Source organism: Peromyscus californicus, unplaced genomic scaffold (genome assembly GCF_007827085.1).
Source record: "Peromyscus californicus insignis strain IS unplaced genomic scaffold, ASM782708v3 Scaffold_18__1_contigs__length_77618521, whole genome shotgun sequence".
NCBI classification, from domain to species: Eukaryota; Metazoa; Chordata; class Mammalia; order Rodentia; family Cricetidae; genus Peromyscus; species Peromyscus californicus.
Genome location: NW_026294480.1, coordinates 62,232,557 through 62,257,926, shown reverse-complemented (window position 1 = coordinate 62,257,926; position 25,370 = coordinate 62,232,557). Strand labels below are relative to the sequence as shown.

The 25,370-nt window shown below is 40.9% G+C and overlaps 1 protein-coding gene across 6 annotated transcripts in view; it reads left to right on the top strand.

Annotated features, from left to right (window-relative positions):
- Ssbp2 (single stranded DNA binding protein 2) overlaps window positions 1-25,370 on the top strand; it is a 266,155-nt gene that overhangs the window by 96,048 nt on the left and 144,737 nt on the right. For 5 of the 6 annotated variants that reach the window (XM_052743609.1, XM_052743611.1, XM_052743608.1 and 2 more), the window contains exons 3-4: window positions 2,977-3,038; window positions 18,532-18,616. In XM_052743609.1, coding sequence (XP_052599569.1) covers window positions 2,977-3,038; window positions 18,532-18,616 — 147 coding nt within the window. The remainder of the gene's footprint in view (window positions 1-2,976; window positions 3,039-18,531; window positions 18,617-25,370) is intronic. The other variant, XM_052743613.1, reaches the window with a different exon arrangement.

Sequence of the window (25,370 nt, the reverse complement as noted above, 5' to 3'; positions counted from 1 at the left end):
CCCTGCATCCTCCCCAACATCTGTTGTGAAATGTCTTGATGATAGCATTATGGCTGCTAAGATGATCTCTTGAAGTAGTTTTGATTTGTATTTTCCTGATGACTATAGATGTTGAACACTTTAAAAATAGTCATTAGCCTTTTGTCTTTCTTTCTTTCAAAACTGTCTGTTCATTTCATTAGCCCGTTTGTTGACTGGCAGTTTTAGTTCCTTGGTATTTAATTTTTGCAGGTTTTGTTTTGTTTTTGTTTTTGTACAGTCTGGATGTTAGCCCCAGTCTCAAGTGTAGCTGAAAGATTTCCCCCCTTTCTGTGGGCTGTTTGCTGTACTGATGGTTTCATTTTAACATCATGTAGTCCCCAGCCTGTGATACTTGGGGCTCATTCCTCTGCTAATGAAGTTCTATTCAGAACCTTCTTGCCTACCCCAGTGTCTTGAAGAATATTCCCCATGTTTCTCCCAGACGTTTCAACCTTTTTGGTTTAAATTGAGTCTCAAAATGTCCCTTGATCTGGTTCCTGCATACTCATCTAGTCACATCTCTCAGTGTTCTCTCTTACAACTTTATTCTTGCCCTCCCACTGTGTGGGAGCTCTCTTAAGTGTGTCATACTTAATCTTCTCCATTGGTTTGTAATTGCCAAACCAGAATTATAAACCTTTCCCTTTAAAATACAAAGGAACCTGACTTTGTTCTCCAGTGTGGTGCCAAACAATGGCCTGTATGTTTTCAGTCTGAGTGAGGTACCCCTTAAGTCATCTAGCACTCCAAAACCTACACATCTGTATTTGGAAGCTGACCAGGTAGCTGAGCATCTGCCAGGGGACTGCTGGGAAAGAGCACCAATGTTCACCTCTTCCTCCCCGAGCAGAAGAACAGGATGCTGGTCTGTATTTGGAAGCTGACCAGGTAGCTGAGCATCTGCCAGGGGACTGCTGGGAAAGAGCACCAATGTTCATCTCTTCCTCCCCGAGCAGAAGGACAGGATGCTGGTCTGTCACAGGTGCTTTAGATCACCACTCAAGGCTCAGTGGAGAGTCCAGGTAGACTTCCCTTCATTTCTCCAGCTCTGAGGAGAGTGGCCTTCTTTTCCCTCTGTTTTCCTGAATACAGCTTTAACTACAACAGAAGGATCGCAAGCATTTGTGTAGAGTTTTGCTTAGAAACAGCCATGGTCCATTGATGTGGCTGTGGAGGAAGAATGAGTGATTGGATGGTGAAGTCTGAGAATTCTTCCTCAGCAGAGGCCTCCCCAGAGACGTTCCTCTGTCTGGATCAAGCTTGCTATTACCCAGCTTGTTCCAGAAGTTTCCTGCTGAAATCAAGCAGGACACTATAATGCTTTTGCAGTAATTGCCATGGGTACTGCGCTGTCACTTCCTCCTGGGTGTTAGAGGGTCGGGGGAGACGCAGGGATGCGTGGTCACTTCCTCCTGGGTGTTAGAGGGTCGGGGAGACGCAGGGATGCACAGTCACTTCCTCTTGGGTGTTAGAGGGTCGGGGGGAGATGTAGGGAGGGAAACGGGTGCCAGTGCTCTGCACTGAGGAAGCTCCTCTGGGCAGCCTTCCCTGCCCTCTGCAGACTGGTTTAAAGCTCACCCTCCAAAGTTCCCACAGTCCAATGTCCACTTATCTCCAAGAGCAGGCTCTGCTGTGATCACCTGCTGACTGCCTCCCCATCGGAGGAAGCTCCTCAAGGCTGAGGTTCTGTTTCAGTCCTCTTGTGGTTACAACTGTATTCTCTTCTCTGGTTGTACATATGATATCCACAAAGGTACTTTACACTGTTGTGATGAGTAAGTTTAATTTTGTTTAGTATAAACCTAAACACATAAGTGTTTTTGTGTGATGTTGTCTCTGACTGTTTTGGTATAGGTGAAAATGATGCTAGATCAACTTTTTGTGAGAATGTCTTCAGGATAAGAGCAGACTACTCAACAGCTAACAGTTACCACTACTTCTGTACTCACTATTTTAAGTGACTTTAGGTACTAACCAGTTTAATCCTCTCAAAACCCTTTTTAGGTAGGTAATTACTAGCTTATTTTATGGATGAGAAAACAGAGGCAAAGAAGAGTCTTAACTAGTCCTGGGTTCACATTGCTAATGCTTATGCTTCATTCTGCTTAAAAGGAATGCAATTTAAATATTCTTTTGTGAAGTGCTGTGGCTTGGTGATATCAATGAGGATCTAGACACACTAATTAAAACCACACTAAATATATCAGCAGAAGCATAGGAAAATAGCTAAACTGTTTCATTTAAAAAGCATGGAAGGAACATTGAAGTGATATGTTTACATGGAATCATTCCTTTCCATAACCAGTCATCAGGACTGAAAGATGAAACCAAAGAGGCTGTGCTTACAAAAACATGGGTAAGAGAGTTTCCGTGGCTGTATTTTTGATCTCTAAGGAAAGAGTGAGCTTCCTGGCCTCAGTGACTTGAGGAGCTCAGGGAACCTCATGGACTACCTACCGCTCTTGGAGGAGAGGTTTTGCTCCGTTTTATTTGTGCATCTTAGGTCAGGAAGAAACCAGCCTGCTTCTGCTGGAAACAGTGGAGCCAGCTGCTATCCTCAGTCATCGATGCTGGAGGAGCAGCCCCATGGAGCAGCCCCAGCGTTAGCAACTCTTTCCCCTCCTCCTCCCTTCATTCTCCTCCCAGAGCTGCTCTGTGAGAACTTAACACTTCCCCAGTCACGGACCTTTGGAGCACCAAGACACAAACGTTGATCACTGAAGCGGTGAGAAGCAAATTCAAGACAGTTATGGTGGCATCTTCTCACACACCCATTTAGTCTTCTAATTACTATGTAAAAGAGTACTTGGAAATCCTGAAGAAAGAATAACATGAAAATGATGAAGAACTTAAAATCACTTAGGATTTTAAATGAGGAACAGCATTGCTTGGTAATATGTGTGGGGGAAAAGTACTACAAGAAAAGTATTTAATATTTTTTTAAATTCGTTTTAGATAAGATGGGAAAAAAACATCACATTGGGGGAGCCGCCAGGATTCTTACATTCTTGGTGGTGGTAAGTATCATTTTATTTCATTTCCCTTGATTGATACTGCATTCCAGTAAGCTCTTTATGCCCCCTTGCTCCTGTTTTGATTTTCATTTTCTAAAATTGTCAACTAAAAGGTATTATTTGAAAACAAAAACAAAACTTCAAGACCAACATTCCTGTGTTGACTTAAAGATACTACTGTTGAATCAAAATGGAATTAGAGCTGGTTTGTGGAATTCCATTCATATGGAGAGCTACTATAAGAAACCGTAGGATGAAGCTTATTTCCTCATGGTTCTAGAGGACAGTAGTCCAAGGTCAGGGTGCCATGTGGTTGGTTCCTAACGAGTCCTGTCCTGATGGCTCATAGACAGCTTATCCTTCCGTGGAGGTGGGAGGGAGGGAAGGCAAAATATCTGCATTTATTCTTACAAGGGAGCTAATCTCATCACGAGGGTCCTACCCTCAAGATGTCAGCTAAATGTGATTATTTTCCAGAGACTACTCAAAATACCACCACACAGGGAGTCAGGACTTCCACGTCTGACTTGGAGAAGGTACAATACATTCCATAGCAGTCTCCTTTTTTGTGTCTCTGTGGCAGATGAGGACAGCACTTTTTCTTGGCTCTTTGCTCACTCACTGGCTCTAAGATTGCTTTCTGTAAAGAGGGCTGCAGGTTGTCAGGAGACTAAATTAGTACACCCATGTTGTTGTGCTGACCACCCACTTTGTTCTTTGAACTCTCTTCTCTTGGGAACAGTGCAGGCAGGAGATGGTGATCCGGTTGACATATCAACACTAGGCTAGTCACATCTTACAAAAGAGTCGCTCATCTAACAAAGAACTGAACACAAAGGGGATAAGTTATAGTGATCAGGTACTGAGATGAATTTGTCTTTTCTTGAGATGGGAGAGCATATTCATGAGAACCTGTTTCTTGATATAATGATCATCAGGTCTTGAACTGTTCAAAGAGATTTTTTTTAATTTTTACCTTGAGGAAATGCCTATTCTACTTTTACATTTCTTTTTATTTCTGTTATATAGTGGAAGCAATTTTTAAAAAGTTTTATTTACTCATGAGGCTTTGAGCAAACGTCTCTTTGCAAACCTAGTAAAATGTGTTTGTTGCATATTGTCAGCAAACTCAGTAAATGACTTGTATTTATTGAGTGCCAGGCAATACATTTGATACTCTGGATACATCAGTAAAGAAAACATACAAATTGCTACGTTCTTATTGATTGCAGTCTTTGGGAAAAGTACGTAGTTCAATGGGCAACAAGAAATAAGTGTCTTATGTGGCATATGAAGATTACTTGATAGACATACACTCCATCCATCAACTGGAGGAGTTGCTGTTGAAGCCAAGGCCTTGAGTATATATAAAGAGATAACCAAAGAGGTGTGGAGAAATAGAAAAGGGAAATGTTTTAATGAACTATACTATGGCAAGGATCTAGCGGTCAAGGGAAGAAAAATAATGGTTTACAGGAAGAGTTGAAAGCAGTTCAGCGTATTGGAAATTGACGTGATAGTGTGATTAGAGATCGGGGAGTCTGAATATATTATAAAGACAAAGCAGGTTAAATTTTTAAGTAGGAAAGTAATCATGTTAGTAGCATATTCCTACACGTATCTTCATAGCATCACTCTAGCTCCATAAAGTAGAGAATGGATGGAGCTAGATTAAGTCCAGAAGCAGCAAAGCCCTTAGAGACATAATGTGGGGCAGAGTAGAGTGGTTGTGTGAGACAGGGTGTGAGCTGCGGTGCAAATCAAGTGGAGGGTTGTGGCCAGTGAGACATAGGCCGGGTTTGCTCACGTGGAGCTTCTTAGGCACGCTGAGGAGTACACGATTCCAACAGGACATGTTGGATAAGGCAGTTGTAGGGTCTGCTGTTCAAAGGAGAGGAAGAGGAGTGAACGATGTTCCTTGTGAATAAAGAGAGAAGTGCTGGGGGCTGGAGAGATGGCTCAGTGGTTAAGAGCGCTGACTACTCTTCCAGACTACCTGAGTTCAATCCTCAGCACCTACGTGGGAGCTAACAGTTGCCTCTAACTCCTGTTCTAAGAGGAAACTGATACTGGGAAGACACCAATACATATAAAATAAAAAGAAGTCTCAAAAACTTTTTTTTGCTGGGCGGCACATACCTTTTTTTTTTTTTTTTTGGTTTTTCGGCAAATACCTTTAATCCCAGCACTCAGGAGGCAGAGACAGGCAGATCTCTGTGAGTTCAAGGCCAGCCTGGTCTGCAGAGTCAATTCCAGGACAGTCAGGACTGTTACACAGAGAAACCATGTCTTGAAAAAAAAATGAGAGAGAGAGAGAGAGAGAGAGAGAGAGAGAGAGAGAGAGAGAGAGAGAGAGAGAAAGAGAGAGAGAGAGATATAGATAGATATTGATTTTCATTGTATAGAAACTGGCGTCCTTAGTTAACATTTAAGGACAGAGAGGAAGAGGAGGCTATGAAGAAGATAAAGTCCCTCAAAAGGTAGAAGGAAAACCTGTAAGGTTTGTGACAGAAAAGCCAAAATAAGAGAAGATTTTTAGAACTAAAAAGCCAGCTTGCTGGATCTTTAGTGCTGGAGAGGTAAAGCAGTGAGAGTGAATATGTCCTCTTAGGAGTCAGTGAACAGTCACTAGTGATTGACTGTGCAAGACAGGTAAGGAGGAGCAGCCAGTGAGTACTGGATTGAGACATGACGGACAGAGCTTGGGAAGTGGCCAATGGTAGATATACTGAGTCCGTTCCAAAGCTTCAGCTGTGGTGAGAGGAAGGGGCAACACCTGGAAGAGTATGTCACTCTGACTGGATCCTCTCATTGCACATGGAGAGGTGGTAGTAGTTCTGGGGCTTACACAGAGGAGTGGAGGAGAAGCAGAGGTCGGTACTACAAAGGGGGTAATTAGAGGTGGAGGTTGGAGAAGAGTGTGATTGTACAAGCATTAAAGGGAAGTCCATCTCTGCTGCTCGGCCATGAGAGAAGGTGCCAGGCTGTGTGTAGGTTTAGGGTGGGCATCCAGTTCTTGTTCCCATGGCTTGTTTTCTCTCAGAGGATGGCGTGAGGCCTCTGAGGTGGGTGCTGAGGACAGTGATTATGGTAGTTTACTTTTAGAAGGGGTCATTTGAAGTATTTATATATAGACCAAAGGGGAAGAGAAGAGAGGGAGGGAGGAAAGGAAGGAGGGAAGATGGAGAGAGAGAGAAGACTGAGAGATTAGAAACACACAAAACCTTGCTAGAAACTGTTCAGGGCCAAGTTAATATTGGTGTATGTAAAGTCATTTCGACACAGATGGTAGCACTTCTGTAGCAGCGATCGGTAGCACGGACATTTGAATGAACTGGATTAGCTGGGTCTCAGTGTCTCTCCGCCTCTGCATCTCTATCAGAAGCATCACCTATTGGCTTGGCCACTCATTTTCAACATCATCTTTAAAGGAAGGAAACAGAAGGCCTCTTTTAACAGGCATAGGGGTTCCTTGCATATTATTTAATCATCATTTTTTAGCCTCTCCATGGAAGCACATCTCCCTCGAAGTTCTGTGGTCCTCCAGCCACACTCGGTCAGTTGTGGTTGAGGGTTTCCCATTTGTCTCTCTCACAGCACAAACAGGTGCAGGCCTTTGTTTGAACCTGGTTCCTGTACTTGGACCAACTGTTCACTACAGTTGAGCATGGTCATTGTGCTGTTTTCTGACAAAATTGTAATTGGATAATTTATGGATTTAAGGTATTTAGATCTAGACTGTCCTTTTTTCTAGTTGTAGGATTGAACTCAGGGTATTGTGCAGACTAGGCAAGTACTCCACCCCTGTATCTGCAGCCCTGAATTCTTAGCTGCCTTCAGAGGTCATCAAGTGTTCTCACCTGTGACATCTTTCTAGGTGAGCTTATGCTTATGAATGTAAAGTGGCATAAAAATCATCATAGACATCTGTTCCTATTGGACAAGTGGGCTAGAAGAGTGAGGATTTCTAGTTACTCTCTTATTTTATTTCTTTTGCCTATTTCATTTTACCCTTCTTTAGTAAGTTCACCTAAATCTACACCATGGTGGTCGATAATAACTTCCTGCATGCTTTGGCCTTTTTTGTACTAGACTTTAGCTTTCTACATCAGCTGTGAGAAGGTATAGCTCTTAAACCTGCCATTGTTTATTTCTTTATTTTTTTCTGTCACTCAGAGATTCAGAACACCTTGACTTTGAACTTTTAAGTAACTTAATTTGGAGATATCAAATTAATACTAATAATCGGCATATAAATATTTTAGACTAACTTTGCTGAACTTAAAATACAGCATATACATTATTTAAAATATTTCTTTTAGTTTTTTCCCCATAAAACTATCAACATGTTCTTTTCAGCATTTGCTTCATATATGTGAGTCATTGATGCTTAATAATGTTGAAGTCAAGGGGTCTTCTGAGAACTGACAAAAAGCTGTGATCTATTCCTTCAGAAAAACGCCAGATTCATAAGCTTTCCTGATCATTTTGTAAAGTGAAACTTTTACTGAGAGCTGAATTCAAATCCAGCAGATGCATGGCCCTCTTATCTTAGGAGTTTAGACCTGGGCTTTGTAGTCTGTGGTCTGTTGAAGGAAGCAGGCCTGTATTAGTGCTTACCTCTGATGGAAATGCTGGTGGTGCTATTGGAGTCACATATTTGAGTACTTATAGCTCTGCTCACTTATGTAGCTCAACTAAGACTAACCAGTGGACCAGTTGTAATTTTATAACTTTCTGTCACTTGAAAAAAAAAAGATTTGAAATTGGAAATTTTTTTTTTGTTGTTGTTGTTTAAGCCTATTTACCAAAAACTTATGAAATTCAAACTACACTACCCTCAGGAAAATCAGTAGTTGTCTAGATAACCAAGTCACACAAAGTCTAATGGAGCCTGTGTTGTGGTTACAATGTAAGTACAGGAGCAGCACTCACCAAGGTGGGAAGAGTGAGAAAGGGCATTACAGAGGAAGCAAATCAGAGCTGAATTGAAGGTCAGATGAAAAGTATCAAGGGCCAAGAATAGTTGCTGTGGATCTCAAGAGGGGGTTGACTGTGCACTCAAGGAGTAACAGGGAGTTTGAACCACTTGCTGGCGAGACTGCAGTACTAGGAAAAGACAGCCTGCACCACTAGGAAACAAGGCAGTGGCCAGATTAGGAAGTTGTGGAGTCTGTGAAAGATTTTGGACTTACTGCCCCGACATTTTAAACAAAGTACATGTCATGATTACTTTTGTGCTTTTAGACAAGTCCTGGGCATCAACATAGAGACAGATTAAAGAAGCTTGAGAACAGGTAGAGATTAGTTATAGGGTGCTTGTAATTATTTAACTGAAAAGTGATAAGGAGAGAGATCCCAGATACCAATGTGTCATATCATTTTGAGATGAACAAAGAGGTTTCCAGTTTTGGATTTGAGTAATGGGATGGATAGTGATGCCATTGACTAGGTAAAGAATATAGAGGACATTGGGCTTTAGATAAAGGAACATTCATTAGCTGGTACAGGGTAAATTTTGAGATGCCCTACAAAGTGAGAGATCTGGGTCTGCAGCTCTGAGATAGCTACATCACCATTTGGGACTTAGCAGCATAGACCATAGTCCAGGCAAAGAGTTCAGAGATGAAGTTACTCAGCAGAACAAAGAAGACCAAGACTTGGGGTCAGGTGGGTGAAGAGATGGCTGGCAGTCATTGGGTACCTTTAGAGGGACATCTTGAACCTGGACCCTTCTCTCTTGTTCTGCATCTTTATCTTCTCCTCTCTGTCCTGGCTGCCTTGCAACAACAGCTGTCTTCTACTGCAATGGACATCTGCCTTACCATAGAACCACAGAGCCCACCGGCCACTGTTTAAGGCTTCTGACACCAGATCCTAAGCAAGTCCTTCCTCTTTAAATTGACTTTTTGATATATTTTGGTACAGTAATGAAGAACATCTTAACTCGTGGTGAGATGAGATCTAGAAGACCACTGTAGTTAATGTTTTCAGCTAGAGTGTTACCCTGAGTAGTTGAAGAATGTGATGGCATGTGTAATGTTTCCAGAGTTAGCATAGAATACAATCTAAGCATGAAAAGTCAATGAAAAGAGTAGGAGAGGTGGGGTAGTGGGCTATATGAAAGACACACACACACACGCACACGCACACGCACACACACACGCAGTATAGGAGAAATGAGAGCCAACAGCCTTGGGGAGGCCTTGGGGAGGAGAGGAGGTTACACTTGAGAGGGGAGCACATGAACCTTCCTGAACCTTCAATCTCACTTCTCACTGATCTCCCATCACTTGCTGTTGGTCCTGTTTGTCCCACGGCAGAACACGGCATCCCCAGCCTGTCTGTTACCTTCCTCTAGAGCAAATACCCCTGGAAGATTTATTTCCTGTTTGTGCTCGTGAGTCATGTTCCCACTTCTTCCATTAACTTTAAAAATAAAAATTCCCAGAAACTTCTTTCTTCTGAGGTATCTTTTTAAACACACGGAATTTGAAAACACAGGCTTAAAAAAAAAATCTGCCATTTGATGACTTAATTAAAAAACTATGCATTTTAATTTAATAAAAATATAAACTACCTTTTAAAATAACTTTAGGTCTATAAATTTGTAGTCTTAATATATAATTGACTAATAAGATTATCATAAGAACTTAGTTTATTTCACCTGGCTGCTGGAAATCAAATCTTGCAGTATCACTCCAGTGATTTCAGAATTTAATGAATGACATCAGATACAGCTAAAAATAGCCAAATACTTGGATGAAAACAGTAGCATTAGAATTCTTGAGCTGGTTTGCTAGAAAGGACTGTTAATGATTGGCTGACTGGCCCTTACCACTCTTGGTGTGCCTTCCTGGATAGTCAGTGAGTCACAACTACTTAGTCAAATTCATTTGAACTAATAAGCATCATGCAAGACAACCTGGGTAACACCTGGGACAGAAAGAGGGGTGTGATGAGTGTGTAAATAGAAGAAACATGCCAGTGAGATAGAACAACAGAATTGATTATACCATAGAGGAAAAACAGGCATTATCTGGGAGAAGAGGAAAGGAATGGGCAGAACAAGAAAAATTCACTGGAGAGAAAAACAAACAAATGTACAAACAAAAATTAAATGATCTGCTGTGAAACACAAAGAATTGGAGAGAAATGGGAGACAGACTTTATTCATTTAATGTGAACTTCTTCCTTATTGGATTAGCTCTATGAGACTGTTAGAATAATTTACTTTTAGTACTTTAAACATCTTAAAAGTACGTTTGCATATGTCATCATTTTGACTCCTCATAAGTCCTATGAAATAGATAATTTTCTTCATCTTTACCAGAAGTGGAGTAACGTACTTCTTGCTTAAAGTTAGAGTGAGAACTATAGCTGGAGTATCTTGATTTCTGATCAGAGCTCATTTCAGTAAAGGTTAAGGATTCTTCTTTAAAACTATTTGTTCATTATTTTTAACCATGTGCATGTGGCCATGTGTCTGTGGATGCAGGTGCTTGTGGAAGGTAGAGGTGTTGGTTGGGTTCTTCTGGAGCTTCAATAGCGTCAGTTGTGATCTGGCTGCTGTGGCTGCTGGGACTGCACTTGGGTCATCTGCAGGAGCAGCATGTGTTCCTAACTGCAAAGCTGTCTCTTCAGCCCCAGGCTAATAATTCATCTTTTTAATTGAAATTTTTTCACACAACACATTCTTATCATAGTTTCTCTCCCCCAACTCCTCTTGGGTCCTCCTCACCCACCCAGCTTCACGCCCCTTCTTTCTTTCTCTAGAAAACAAGCAAACAAACAAACAAGACCTAAACAATTCAGACCTTTTTAAAAGAAAGAAAAAAAACCATAAGAAACATGCACACAAATACCCATAAAAACACAAAATCAGAAACTGTAATTAGTACACAGCAGAATGGTGGGACAAGAGCTCAAACAAGGCAGTGTGAGACAAAATGGACTTTGTCTAACAAAGTACCGTTTAGTTCACGCTGTGTGGCCATCTACTGCTGGGTGTGCATGGGGGCTACCCTCAAGTGTGGTTAATATACCCAACTAGATACCATTGGAGAAATCTAGTTTTCCCTTTGCAAACGTTCTCAATTGGAGAGAGAGCCATGGTTAGGAGTGGAGCCTTGTCCTCTTAACCACTCAGTGCTGGGAACCTGTCTGGCTGGAGTTCATATGTGCATCTGTTTGGTTGTGTCTGAGAAGTTTTTTTTTTTGGAATCACTTGTATCCTCTCTGGTCCCTCATTTCCAGCTTTATTTCAGTTTGGGTTTTCTTTAGGGATCCTGTTTCTGACTTGGTATTTGGAACTGTTTTCATGATTTTATTCCATTGTGTTTTCACAGGCTTCATTAAGGGATTTATTCATATAGTCGTCGTGAAGGTCCTTGCACACGTTCCTTCCTGCTTGTTTGCAGTCCTTGTCTTGTCCTTCAGCTGCTCTTCATTGCTCAGGCCTACAGTAGCAGGGTCCTGGTGGAAGACTGTTGTCCTAGCTTTTCATGTTTGTGTTTCCTGATGGTGTCTAGGCAGTGATGGCTGAGACTGTTCTAGGTGTTGATGTCTGGGCTTGGCTTGGTTGGGCATATGCTCCTCCCCTCGGTTGCTGCTGCCCTCTCGGAATCTTAGAAAAGAGTGGTGGCTGTGGATTCCCTGGTAGAGAGTGCTTCTGCAGTCAGTGGGTGTCAGAGGAATAGAGGTGGGCTAGGAAAACAGTCTCAGAGGGGCTGTGGGAAAGAACTAAGGGGATCCTGTCCATCTCAAGATGCAGGGCCCTGGGATGTAGGGGCTGTATTGGGAACATCAAATATGCTGTAGTAGGACAAAGACTATGTCCTGGTGACAGGGATTAAAGGGCTGGGGAGGGGGAGGAGGCTGTGTCTGTACCAAGTGTTGGAGGAGTCTCTAGTAAATGGAGTCAGAGGTTGATGGAGGGGCACCTGTAAGCAGGCTGCTACAGGAGTGAGGGTGTTAACAGGGGTGGTTGAAATGGAGGACAGGAAGGAGAGTGCAAATCACCTACCCAGTCCCAGCCTGGTGTGGCTATTGGGGGCTCCCATATAGAAAGTTGGGCAGGGGCAGCAGTGTTGGCACACATCTTTAATCTCAGCATTCAGGAGGCAGAGGCAGGCCATATCTGTGAGTTTGAGGCCAGCCTGGTCTACAGAAAGAGTTGCTGAACAGCCAAGGCTACACAGAGAAACCCTGTCTCCAAAAGAGAAAGGAAGGAGGGAGGGAAGGAAGGGTTTCTAGGTATCCTGGTGCTATCACAAAGGGATGGGATGGGCTAGAAGGGTAGAAGGGAGAGCTGAGAGGGTCAGCAGAAAGGAGCAAAGCTGGATCCAACCAAAGGAGTGGAGTCCTCAGGGAATGCAGCACGGCTATTAATTCTTTACCATAGAGCTGATTGACTGTCCTTAAGACTTGAGGCATGTTTCGGTATAGTATGTCAAGATGGGAAGTTTGCATGCTGTGTGCATGAAAAAGGACTCAGGAATGTTTTAAGTTATGTCTGTATCAAGACATCCCTGGACCACTGGTAGCTGCAGGGAAGGTGAGGGTGTGGTTACCATAGGATCCTTGGAAACAAAAGTAGAGTATGAAGATCAAAAGTAGGATAGTGATGCTTAGGGTCTTACCTGCTGTTCTTATAATAATGGATGCTGCTCACATAGCTGGGTCCGTGTAAACCTGTCCATAATCAGAATTAGGAGTCTTGAAACATGAACTCTCATTGCTGTACTTACACAGAAGCAAAATAATGTAATAATTAAAAAATGTAAGCTCAGGTCTCTCACCAAGTAACTCTATGATCTTAGGAAAATCATCTAATTTGTCTAAGTTTAAATTAAAAATGATGGTAATAATTAGGGTCAAATGCAGGATTGGGATACTTAGTATATGGTGTTTGAATTAACACAGACTAAATAGATGCTAACTTACCACACTTGAAAACATGAATTTATCAGTTATTCAAGGGCATTATAAGAATGTTTTAAAGCTATTAAATACTCTTTACTATTGTTAAAAGTGCATGAGTGTGGAAGTCCTAAGGTGAAGAGTTCAGTATGTATATTTTATGGAAAGTATCCTTGGTCTTGTGAATAAATAGTTTTGTTCAATAGAGAGTGTGTTACCATGCTCTCTGGTTGTTCAACAAATGCCTGGGACAGTTAGCTTACAAAGAGACAAGAATGACTGTTTGGCTTACAGTTTTGGAGGTTGTACCCTATGACTTACTGGCTCGTTTTCTTTCAGCCTAAAGCAAGCAGCCCATCATGACTGGAGCACATGATGGAGCAACCACTTTGTCTAATGGTTTGGACACAAAAGAAAGAGAAAAAGGAAGAGTAGGGTCTGGTGTCTTACTGTCCTCTTCAAGGATACAGAAGATAGCCTTACTAGGCCCCATGTTTTAAAGTCCCTCACCTGTGCACACACCCTGCTCTCCATAAGATAGTTCCAAGCTGGGCTTTTTAAGACATTAGGCCATTCCAGATCCAAACTATTATAGGAATTATGAATACCTAGCATTCATTTATATCATACTTGAACTTATAACATGGCTTTTTTTCCTCAAAAAATTTTTTTCCCAAATGAATTTTTTTGTTTATTTTTTTTAATTTCTGATTTTAGAAAGTCCACCATCTAGTTACTGTAATAAGGTCCTTCCTATCTTCTGGGCCACATGTAGCCTGTTTATTAAGCTTTATAGATTCCTGGCCACCATTTTGTTTCTGTGTTCCCATCACACGTTAAGCTAGTTAAGTCATTCTAGAATCATGTTTTCAGGGATAGAAGTGAAAGCTATTTTGGGGAAAACCATAAATTTGGGGATTAAGTTTGTTTTTCTTTTATTTATATGGGGCAGACTTTAATAATAAATGTAGTAAATGATATAAACCCAAAGATTTTCTTACTTGGAAGTTTTACTTCTGTTAATATAGCTTTTGTTTTCATTTATAGAATTCACATTTTCTGCTTCTTTCTCAGTGATAGATACAGTGTGTATGTAAATCTAAAGCATTAATCATCATGATGAGTTCACTGTATACCAAAGATAATGCTCTTTAGTCTCCAGCACCTCAGGTTACAGAGTCTGTCCCCACAGAAAGTCCAGCATCTTGTGCTATTAGAGGTCTGGGAACCAAGGATCAGGTTGAGTGGTCATTGGAACAGCTCACAATAAACCCCTTCAGGAAGGACAAATTAAGTGTTTCAGTGAATCTTTCTCTATGAGATAAACTCATTGTCACTGTTCAAGCCCATGGAATTTATGAATTTTAATGATTTATGAAATACAGCTTTTATATTTAGGAGATTTAGCAATTGAGCAGTTATCAGTTCAACTCATCATTGCCTTAAGATTCAGTCATCTGTGTGAAATGGATGGTATGTCTCTTTTATGGGTAATATATGACATATTTAATCCAGATAAGATTTTAATATTGCTAGAAGAAAAAGTATTTAAATTTTTTTTTTCAATTCACAAATGATTCAGTAGAGAACTTCTGGCTTTAATGTCCTTATTGTGGAATAAAACCATGTCCTTTGGTCTTCCTGCAGTTTTTTTTTTTGGCATGATTGCTAATATAGCCCTTTGTTCCCAAATATTAGGTTGATAGTCACTGTGCTGTATGACCTGTATCACTGTCGAAGCAGGATTGAGCCTTATAAGAAGATACAGTTTTGAAATGTCTTTACCACCTGTAGTTATTAGAGCTCAACAAACATAGTTATAAAGCAGATGATGCCTTCTTAAAACACGCATATTCTAGCACCGAAGTTCGGCCTATCTGGTTTTTACTTTTATTTTCAAGTTTCATGATAATATATCTTAGATTACTATAGACTTAAATATAAAATACTCCTAATAAGAGCCGGGCAGTGGTGGCACACGCCTTTAATCCCAGCACTTGGGAGGCAGAGCCAGGCAGATCTCTGTGAGTTCGAGGCCAGCCTGGTCTACAGAGCGAGATCCAGGACAGGCACCAAAACTACACAGAGAAACCCTGTCTCGAAAAAAACCCAAAAAAACCAACCAACCAAACAAACAAAAAACAAAAAAACCCCAAACAACAACAAAAAACTCCTAATAAATACAGTTTCTAAACAAAACATCCTGTTTTATGGGAGTTCTTTGCCATACTTTCTCTTGGCTTTTTTCGGCCTCCTTTGGCTGTATAATCATTGACTCCATAGAATAGAGGATGGAAATGCATGTGTTCTAATTTGCTTCTCTGTTGCTGACCAAAAGCAACTTGAGGAGGAAAAGGATTACTTGGCATACATACACTTTAGGTCGCCATCAGTCCATCCCAGAAGGCCAGAGTAGGATCTCAGGAGGAACTGAGAGCATGGAGGAATGCTCCTTGCTGGCTTGCTCTCTCTGATTGGCTAAGCTACCTTCTTATTCAACTCAGGACCACCTCCCTGGTAGGACCATCTGTCCCACATCAATCATTAATTAAGAAAATACCTCTGCGGGGATGCCCACAGACCAATCAAAAGGAGCCAGTTCCTCCACTGAGTCTGTCTTCCCAGGTGACTCTAGTTTGTGTCAAGTTGACAAGACTAGCCGGTGCAGCTCTTCTTATCTGAGGTACTCTGAGATAGCCTAGAACAAGGCTTGCTGTCCTTATAAAAATTTTGTGGGGCAGGCAAATGTTTTACGTGGTGCATTTTTTAAATCTTTATTTGAGAAGACTATATTTCTATAAAGTAAAATGTCTAACATTAATTTTGTATTTTATTAACTTGTTTATTATCTAAAGACTTGATCCTGTAAACTTTCGATTGCCACTAAATTTGTTAGGGAAAAAAATAGAACACAGGACCCCAAGAAAGACACGGGGATTGCCCAATGACAGAGAAATGGAATGAGATCTACATGAACAGCCTGAACATGAGTGGGGGTAGTGAAAGGTGAGGGTCGAGGGAAAGAGAGCTTGGGGGAGCAGGAGATCCCAGCTGGATCAACAACAGAGAGGGAGAACAAGGAATAGGAGACCATGGTAAATGAAGACCACATGAGAATAGGAAGAAGCAAAGTGCTAGAGAGGCCCACAGAAATCCACAAAGATACCCACACAACAGACTGCTGGCAATGGTCGAGAGACAGCCCGAACTGACCTACTTTGGTGATGGGATGGCCAAATACCCTAATTGTCGTGCTAGAAACCTCATCCAACTACTGAGGGATCTGGATGCAGAGATCCATGACTAGGCCCTGGGTGAATCTCTGCGAGTCCAATTAGCGAGAATGAGGAGGGTTTATATGAGCGAGAATTGTTGAGACCAAGGTTGGATAAAGCACAGGGACAAATAGCCAAATGAATGGAAACACATGAACTATGAACCAATGGCTGAGGGGTCCCCACTGGATCAGGCCCTCTGAATGGGTGAGACAGTTGATTGGCTTGATCTGTTTGGGAGGCATCCAGGCAGTGGGACCGGGTCCTGTGCTCATTGCATGAGTTGGCTGTTTGAAACCTGGGGCCTATGCAGGATTGCTTGGCTCGGCCTGGGAGGAGGGGACTGGACCTACCTGGACTGAGTCTGCCAGGTTGATCTCAGTCTGTGGGGAAGGCTTTGCCCTGGAGGAGATGGGAATGGGGGGGGGGAGGTGGGGGGAAGGTGAGTGGGATGGGAGGGGGGAGAACAAGGGAATCCGTGGCTGATATGTAGAACTGAATTGTATTGCAAAATAAAAAAAAAAAAAAGAGCAGTGTTAATGTTATAAGATAAATATTTATGTGTGTTAATAAAAATCTTTAGTGGCTATTAGGCCATATTCAGTGAAAACAGTAATTGTGTAATCTGGTCTTTTCAATGTAATATTCCAAGCAAGGTGCAATGGCACAGGACTATAATCTCAGCACTTGGAGGTGGGGACTGAAGGGTTAGAGGTTCATCGTCATCATTGCTTACCTAGAGTCTGAGGGTAGTCTAGGTTAGATGAAATGTTATGTCAAAAAATAGAGAGCAAAACAAACAAACAAACAAAAATAAAGTTACAGAGTGACTTTCGGGAGAGGATACTTGCTAGCAAATGAAGGAAATTTGAGAATAAGAATAAATACTGAGCTGCTTATCATGATGCTGTGTATAGCATTCTGTGACTGTAACTAAACACTGCTAAACACTTTATTTTTAGGGTTTTACATTTCCTTCTGGCTGTATCCCTGAACATCTATGAGTCTCATGCTTTTCCTCTTGGTAGAGCTCTAGGAAAGCCACATACAGTTTTAACAGCTTTCATTCTTGTCTGAATATTGAACTGAACTTACTTTTGTCTTTATTTTCTTCTTTGTATTTCTCTTATTGTAGGATTTTATTAAGCAGGAAAATAGATTTTCTTTCCACGTATGGAAAAAGGAATAATGCTTAAGACACTGAAGGGGTGGCAGAGCTTAGCCTCTCAGTTCCTTTTTGAAGGCAGTCCCACTAAAGTTATTATCTCCATCACCAGGCCTCCAGTGTTTTCTTGTGGAGGAGAGAAAGAGCCAGACTAAGTGAGGCTTCAAAGGCAAAGGTCCCTGGGCCCTCACACAGATTGCAGTTGATGTGTAATGCATCCTTACTGCACAGCAGACGTGTGTGTGTGCTCTATGATTTAATCTCAAAAGTCAAAGCGTGTGGAAGAGGAAGTTGTTTGTGACCAGTGGAAACAAGTTCCTCTTGGTCTTTCACAGCAGGTGAGCAGTAGCAGGTGAGTCTCTGCCCTGCTCTGACTGCCCTGTTCTTGACTGCTCCAGTTTGTGGACTTGGAAAAGTGGAATCAATAACTTGAAGAACTTTTGTTCAGAAGCACCCTCTGACATCTGCTTGCCATGAGTTCAATCCTTGCTCATGCTCATGTTAACTTCATAGCTGGAAGGATGACCAGGGCCTATTATTTTTTAAGGACAGCTTTTTAATTAGGACAGTAAAGGAGTTGAGATGGATTATTTTAGTTTCAAAATTATTAACCTCTTTTTGTAATTGAAGAGATTTTTAAAGAAAAACTTGTTCAATCAGTTCAATGTACTGGCTAGGGCAGTAGTCTATGAACTGGACAGTAAGATTGCCTTGCAAAAAAGGAACCACTTTTTTCTTATTAATTACAGTAGGACATCATTTATATTTCTGTTCTTCATGGGAAAGTTGGCTTAAATATTAGTTCAGCTAATTGTCAGTCATGTGAACAGCCAATTATGAGAATGAAGGTTTTCAACAACTTATTCATGAGGGTTTGATCCTCAGGAGTGAACAAAAACACATTGTTTTAAAATTCTTTATCCTTTTAGGGAAATGCTTAACAGTTTGGAAAGATGTTTAGGTAAAATGCAGTTATGAATTAAGGAACTCGCCTGAATTTAAATATTTCAGAGAAATGATACCTGTCCTAAGGAAGAAAGGGTTTGTATAGAGTTAAGTGTCTTATGTTTGTTAAATTGTGATTTCTTATCTTATCAATTAATAATTTTCTCCATGTTCCATAATTACTTTTCAGTGTATTTTGGGATCTCTACTGTGCAGCTCCAGAGAGACGGGAAACATGTGAACACTCCAGCGAAGCAAAAGCCTTCCATGATTATGTAAGAGAACATACACTTAGAGAACAAAGTATCATTGCCGGTGTTCTTTCTGATCAATGCTCTTAAAAACACAGTGGGCCATTTAACCTTAGAAAAAGATGTTTGGTATTTGTTGAAACTTAGAGGAGTCCTAACTATGGAACGTTCTTATTAAGTATATATAACTTGTAAAATCTCAGCATTGTGCACTCATGTATATATCATTTTTGTAATTGCAGTCTGTCTGCATTAATGTTTTGGAGGTGGGTGGGGGAAGTTGCTGGAGATAACCCAGGGCTAGGGAAACTCTCTACTGCTGAAATTTCAAATGTAGATTCATGAAACAGTATTTCTTGATTTTCAAAAGAAATCCATCTTAAGCTTTGTGTAAATGATAAGCTCTTTTGCACAGATTAAAAAATACTGAATTAAAAGTAAAGAATACTTTGAACCAAATCTATAGTATTCAGTGCCTCAATTGAAATTTATTTGAATTAAAGGAAACATTAGAGAAGAGACCTAAAAATTCCAAGCAAAATAAAAATGTGATTTGTTTAAAAAGATTTCTTAAAGAAAGGCAGCAAACCCCCTGGGCTTAAGTATGCTTTAGAAATATAAACCTAACTTTAAAAATCAGATTATATCATGGTAAAATTTCTTCTTGGAAAATTCGCATATAAGATGGTCCTGTAAGGGGTCCCTGTGGAGCTGACCAAGAAGAAATATGATTGACAGTGGGATGGAGGAAATTCGGCCTTCCTTTTCTGACAGTAGTCTCTAGTCTGGAGCCTGAAGAAATACTTGATGGCATATCCTTAACCCAACATGTTTTGGTGGCAGAAGGAAGTATCATTCTGTGCAAAAATCTTTAAAAACCAAAACTAGGTCTCAAAAGAGAAACATGCCTTGTTTTTCTTAAGGAAAAAGAAAAAAAGATTTAAAATTAAGAGCATTGTCCTGAAAAATCATAGCCCCTAAAGTAGTGCTAGAAGAATATGCAGACTTGAGGAGTCAGTTCTTGGGTATGTGGCAGGGCCTGTGCCCTAACCGATAGCTCGCTGTGCTCCTAAGTTCTGTGTGGACAGAACAGCTCCTGGGGACAAGGCCAGGGAAGGACTGCTGCTGCCACAAAGGAGGAGGAGAAACAGGCAGATGATCCGGACGCAGAACAGTGTGTTTATCCCAACAGCTTGTTTTGCCTTTTCACACCTGAGTGATGACAGAGAGTGAAGGGTGTTCCAGCCATGCAGATTCCTGGGAATCGGGATGGAGTTGGAGTCTCCATCTCTCCTGTCCCTCACACCAAGAGAGACACATGTAGGGACTCGTGGTACATTAAGTTGTAAACCTACCCACTCATTTTAAAAACTGGATGGTACTAGAAAGAGCCAGTGCTCTATTATTAAAGGAGTTTTAATACCTCACAGTCTATAGCTTAAGAAAATAACTAGGTTTAGAGAGATGACTCAGTCACCAAGTCTCTCTCTCTCTCTCTCTCTCTCTCTCTCTCTCTCTCTCTCTCTCTCTCTCTTTCTCTCTCTCTCTCTCTCTCTCTCTCTCTCACACACACACACACACACACACACACACACACACACACACACACACCCCGTTAAAACAAGAAACCAGTTCCATAGTGTTCACCATGGAGACAGTCTGGGGCGTACTGAACTCATTAGAGACTGGTTTTAGACACAGTAGGCAGATAAAGCTGCACCTCATATCGTCCCGACTGCTTTCGTCATCATCGTCTTTGCGTTCACATTGACCTGAGCATCTGTGTTTAGAACTGTTTTCTTTCTGGAAATTCATTTATTTTCTGTAACTCAAGTATGTGAGCTTTAGCAAGTATTTCCTGACTCTTGAATAGTGCAGTTTCTGAAGTAGACCAGCATAGTTGATGTCTCACGTAGACACAGAGCTCTGAAAGACTCGGGGAAGAAGAGCAGGGAGCGGGCACGCAGAAGGATTGTGGCACCGTTCTAGTATGTCGTGTTTCCTAGCGTCCATTATGTGATCATTTCCATGTGAAAATTGATGTTTCTTGCTGATTTTTCTGGTAGTTAATTATGAATTACATTTTTTTTTCCTGTGGATGAAACCTTTAGAGTGAATGGATTTCTTTACTGACTTTAGAGTGAACTTACTTGTTTGTGTAAATTATCAGGTGATTAAAACTTGCCTCATTTTTTATTAGCCTTTATCTACACGATTCAAGTAAAATGACCCTTTTTTAAAAAAATATATGAATAATAGAACGAAATGATAGAAGCTTAAAAAGGTAAATAATGAATACAACTCCCAAACTAAAATATTAATTGTCTTTTCATATTTGGGTCACACATCACTTAGGGTTTTGTTTACATAATTTGTATAATTTGCAGATATATAGTGAATATTAATTTTATATTCAGGCGAGCTCTTTAAAACAGTTTTCACTCCTGATTAAAGGTTTGTTGTTTTTTTTTTTCCTTTGGTTTTTCGAGACAGGGTTTCTCTGTGCAGCTTTGTGCCTTCCCTGGATCTCACTCTGTAGACCAGGCTGGCCTCGAACTCACAAAGATCCGCCTGCCTCTGCCTCCCGAGTGCTGGGATTAAAGGCGTGCGCCACCACCACCTGGCCTGGTTAAAGTTTTTATTTCTCTTAAATTGGACAGTAAAAATTTTGGCAAAATGAAATATGAACTATAAGATGAAGATACATTTTCTACAACCATATTAGATATTTAGTTTTTCCCATGAAGGATACCTTTGTTTTTTTTTCTTTTTTGCATGGGTAGGTACATAATAAAATAAATCTATAAACTGAATGGATATAACTTTGAATTATTATTCTAAGACAGCTTATTTTATCATTATTGATATATAAAGAACTATATTTATAGCTTCCTCACAACCAGTGCCATGAACTTGTTCATTACCTGCAAAATTTTTTCTCCTTTTTTCCTTCTACTGCATTGAGAGTACTCAGTGTATGATCTACTCCTGGGCAGTTTTAAGTATGAAGTGCAGTATCGTTGCTTGTGTGCTCCAAGTGCACAGTGTACCTCCAGACCTTCTTTCGCCAGAGGACTGAAGCTCTGTGCTTTGGCCAACATCCCACATTTTCTCCTGGTGGTGCTGCTCACGTTCAGAGCGGGCCTCCCACTTCGTTAAATCTCTCTAGAAATGTCTTTACAGACGTGCACAGATGTGTCCCTAGGTGACATTCTAACTCCAGCTAAGTTGACAGTCAAGACGAGCTACTCAGGTGCTTTTGTTCATGTCTTTGTGCTTCAAAACATTATAAAAGTTCTTACTTAGAGACTGCTTATTTAGCCAAACCTAGACATTTCAGTAGTTAAGAAACCTGATATCTATCGAGGTTAAGGTCCTAAGGTAGTGTATAAATGCAGTGTGCCTTATCCAGGAAGGCTTAGGTTTTCCAAGTTCTCATAGCGTATATTCCTAAGTATACCTGGTAAAATTTCTGCCTGCAATGTGGAATCACTTTTAAGAATAGCAAGTAGTTTATGATAGTTGATCCAGCAGTGTGGCTAAGAGGAAAGAACTCGAGAAAGAACTCGGGACAGTACTACAAGGAAGCTGTACTCATGGGTCTTGTAAAAGGTGAAAAGCCCTGAGTTAGGATGGTACCAAAGAAACTGAAAATAAAGAGTAAAATTATAAAACAGATCACAAGCACAGACACACACACATACACAAACACACACACACACACACACACACACACACACACACACACACACACACACACACACACACACACACACTTGTAGTTAGGAGCTGAAACTTGGGACACCAGGATGAGAAATCTCAAGACCTGGAAAAAGACCATACAGAAAATGGGCTAAGCTGTAAAAATGGGATAAACTAATGAGGAAGTGCAGTTAGGTAAGAATTTAGGCCTGAGCAGAGAAATTGAAGAAAAAATGCTCACATTTAAGGAAGCAATATCATTAAGACAGATGGGTGGTGGTACAAGTCAGTGAGAAATACTAGTTAAACTGAATTATATTCTGTAATTGGTATGTTCTATAATCCAGGAAGGTTTCAGATTTGTTCCCTGTATCAAGGTGCTTCCAAATTGATCTCTGTATCTCAGGGCCTAATAAAAATTGTTCGGTGTTGATGTTATGCCTTGGGCTCCTTGATATTCAAAAGGTTGTTGAAATAAGACATGAGGTTCAAACTATATCAGTGCTGGAGTGATTTTTAATAGGCCACAATTCCATTTTAGAAACCAGTCATGTATTATAGGGAGCAATATTGTAGGAAATGAAATAGATCTAAGTGAACTTTGGCTTGTTTCTTCAAGTTTTGAACTTGGAATAACAGGTAGAAAGATCTCTTAGTATAATAGCACTCTTTTCTTCCTTGAAATTTAGAAAGCATATATTAAACTGTCAGTTAAGTAAAGAACAGTGTAAAAATGTAAATTATGAACAGAGTCATAGCCAAAGCATAATATTAGTTCTTAGAATATATTCCTTAGGGACATAAACACACATAAAAACTAAAAATATATATCATGTCTAATTTGTTGTTTTCTCATTTAACACATATTTGATAAGTGGTTGAAGGCCCATTCCTTCTTGCTTTCTGTACTGGTTAGAGGTTTTTTTGTTGTTTTTGTTTGTTTGTTTGTTTGTTTTTTCAGTTTGGCATAATCCAGGTCATCTTGGAAGAGGGAGCTTCAATTGAGAAAATGCCTCCATCAGATTGCCATGTAGGCATGTTGTGGGGCATTTTCTTGATTAATGACTGATGGGGGCAGGTGGCCCACAGTGGTAGATGCCACCACTACACAGGTGTTCCTGAGTGCTATTAGAAAGCAGGTTGAGTGAGCGTCATTCCTCCATGGCCTTTGTTCCTGTTTCTAGGTTCCTGCTTTGAGTTCCTGTCCTGAGTTCTTAAATGGACTGTGATATGGGATGTGTAAGCCAAATAAATGCTTTCCTCCCCAAGTTGGTTTTGGTTGTGGTCTCTAGCACAGCCAGAGAGAGCAAACTGGAACACGTTGCTTTTGTTATTATTTCCCTCTGCTTGTGCCTCTCCTCTTCATCCTCATTGCTTTAGAGAAGTATTTGGAGCTGTCCATGTAATAAACACAAATAAGTCAAGGAAGTAGACAAAGTTTTGGATGTCACAGATGACTTGTGTCCTCTACGCAGTAATAGATAATTGAGTTAATGTTTGTATTGGAAATTGTGGAATCATTTTCCATGTGTAAATAGCATCATTACCATTTGTAAATCATACATTTACCAAGCTCTTTCCTTTTTGCATTGGTATAGAATAATCTTTCCAGCTGAAACTTGTAAATTATAAATGTGGCTGTTTCCATCCCAGTCCACTTACCTGTATACCATTACTTACAACCTCAGGTCTTTCTTTTCCATTTACTTTTGCTAAATTTTCCTCCCTTGGGGCTGGCAAGATGGCTCAGTGAGTAAGGATGATTGCAGTGCAAGCCTGGCAACCCAGGTTCAATCCCTGGAGCTCATGCAAAAGTGGAAGGAAGAGAGTCAATCCTAGAAAATTGTCCTCCAACCCCCAGGTGTGCTCTGTGCCATGAGTGCCCCCATCATGCATGCATGTGCAAACTCTCCCACCCTCCGACACTCTCTCTCTAATGATAATGATGATGATAATGGATTACAATTTTCCTCCTATAGGGTATACATACTTTTCTTTATGTCTGGGGTTTAAGTGTCATTCCCTACAGAGAATTACTTAGATAATCAAGAACATAAGGAGGGCAGCAGAGTATTGGAATCCCACTAAGATTCTATGTTCTAAACATAGACGGCACTTACCTGTTTGTGTGTACCCCTTGAGCTGTAATTATGTCTTTATTTGGTTGTGGGGAAATGGAGTGGTGGGCATTAGAAGTTCTTGTCTTAGCAGGATGGAAGGTCACCTACCTGGGTTCACACCAAGCTTGAGGTGGACGTGCTGCCGGGTCCTGTAGACTTGGTTCTTGCACACCTCCCACTGTTGCAGTGAGCTCCCTGAAGGGCTGTGCAGATGCCCTTTTACTGCCTGGTTTTTCATCAGAGTCTTCATATCTTGGACTTCCTGGAAAACTACCTCTGAGAGAAACTAGGCTGCTCTGTTCTTTGAGAATATTCAGGTTTGGTTTCTTCACATCAGTGACATTTTCAGAGCAGATGTTGCTTAGGAAGCTTTTTGCCTTTTAATACCAAACAAACAAACAAACCTCTCACAATTACACAGGCAGCGTCTAGATTGTTCTGGGTAAAGTGTACCCAGATGGACCATCTATTGGTCTTGTACCCACTTTCATAATAAATGTGATTGCAAACCTTCTTTGATGCCTGCATGCTTGCGTCCTGTTTCCCACATATTACATCCCTACCACAGTTTCTCCTCCCTCCACTCCTCCTAGTTCTCTTCCCACCTGCCTCTCCTCTCCCCCAGACCCACTCTTCCTATGTTTCCCTTTAGAAAAGAAGAGGCCTCCCAAGAGTATTAACTGAACACAGCATAGTAAGTCACAATAAGACTAGGCACAAACCCTCATGTCAAGACTGGACAAGGCAACCCAGTAGGAGGAAAAGGGTCCCAAGAGCAGGCAGAAGTGTCAGAGACACCCCTATTCCCACTGTTAGGAGTCCCACAAGAACACCAAGCTACATAACCATAACATATGCAGAGGACCTAGCTCAGATCCATGCAGGCTCTGGTCATTTCTTCAGTTTCTTCGAGCCCCTGTGAGCCTGCTTATTTGAGTCTGTTGTCTGTGTTCTTC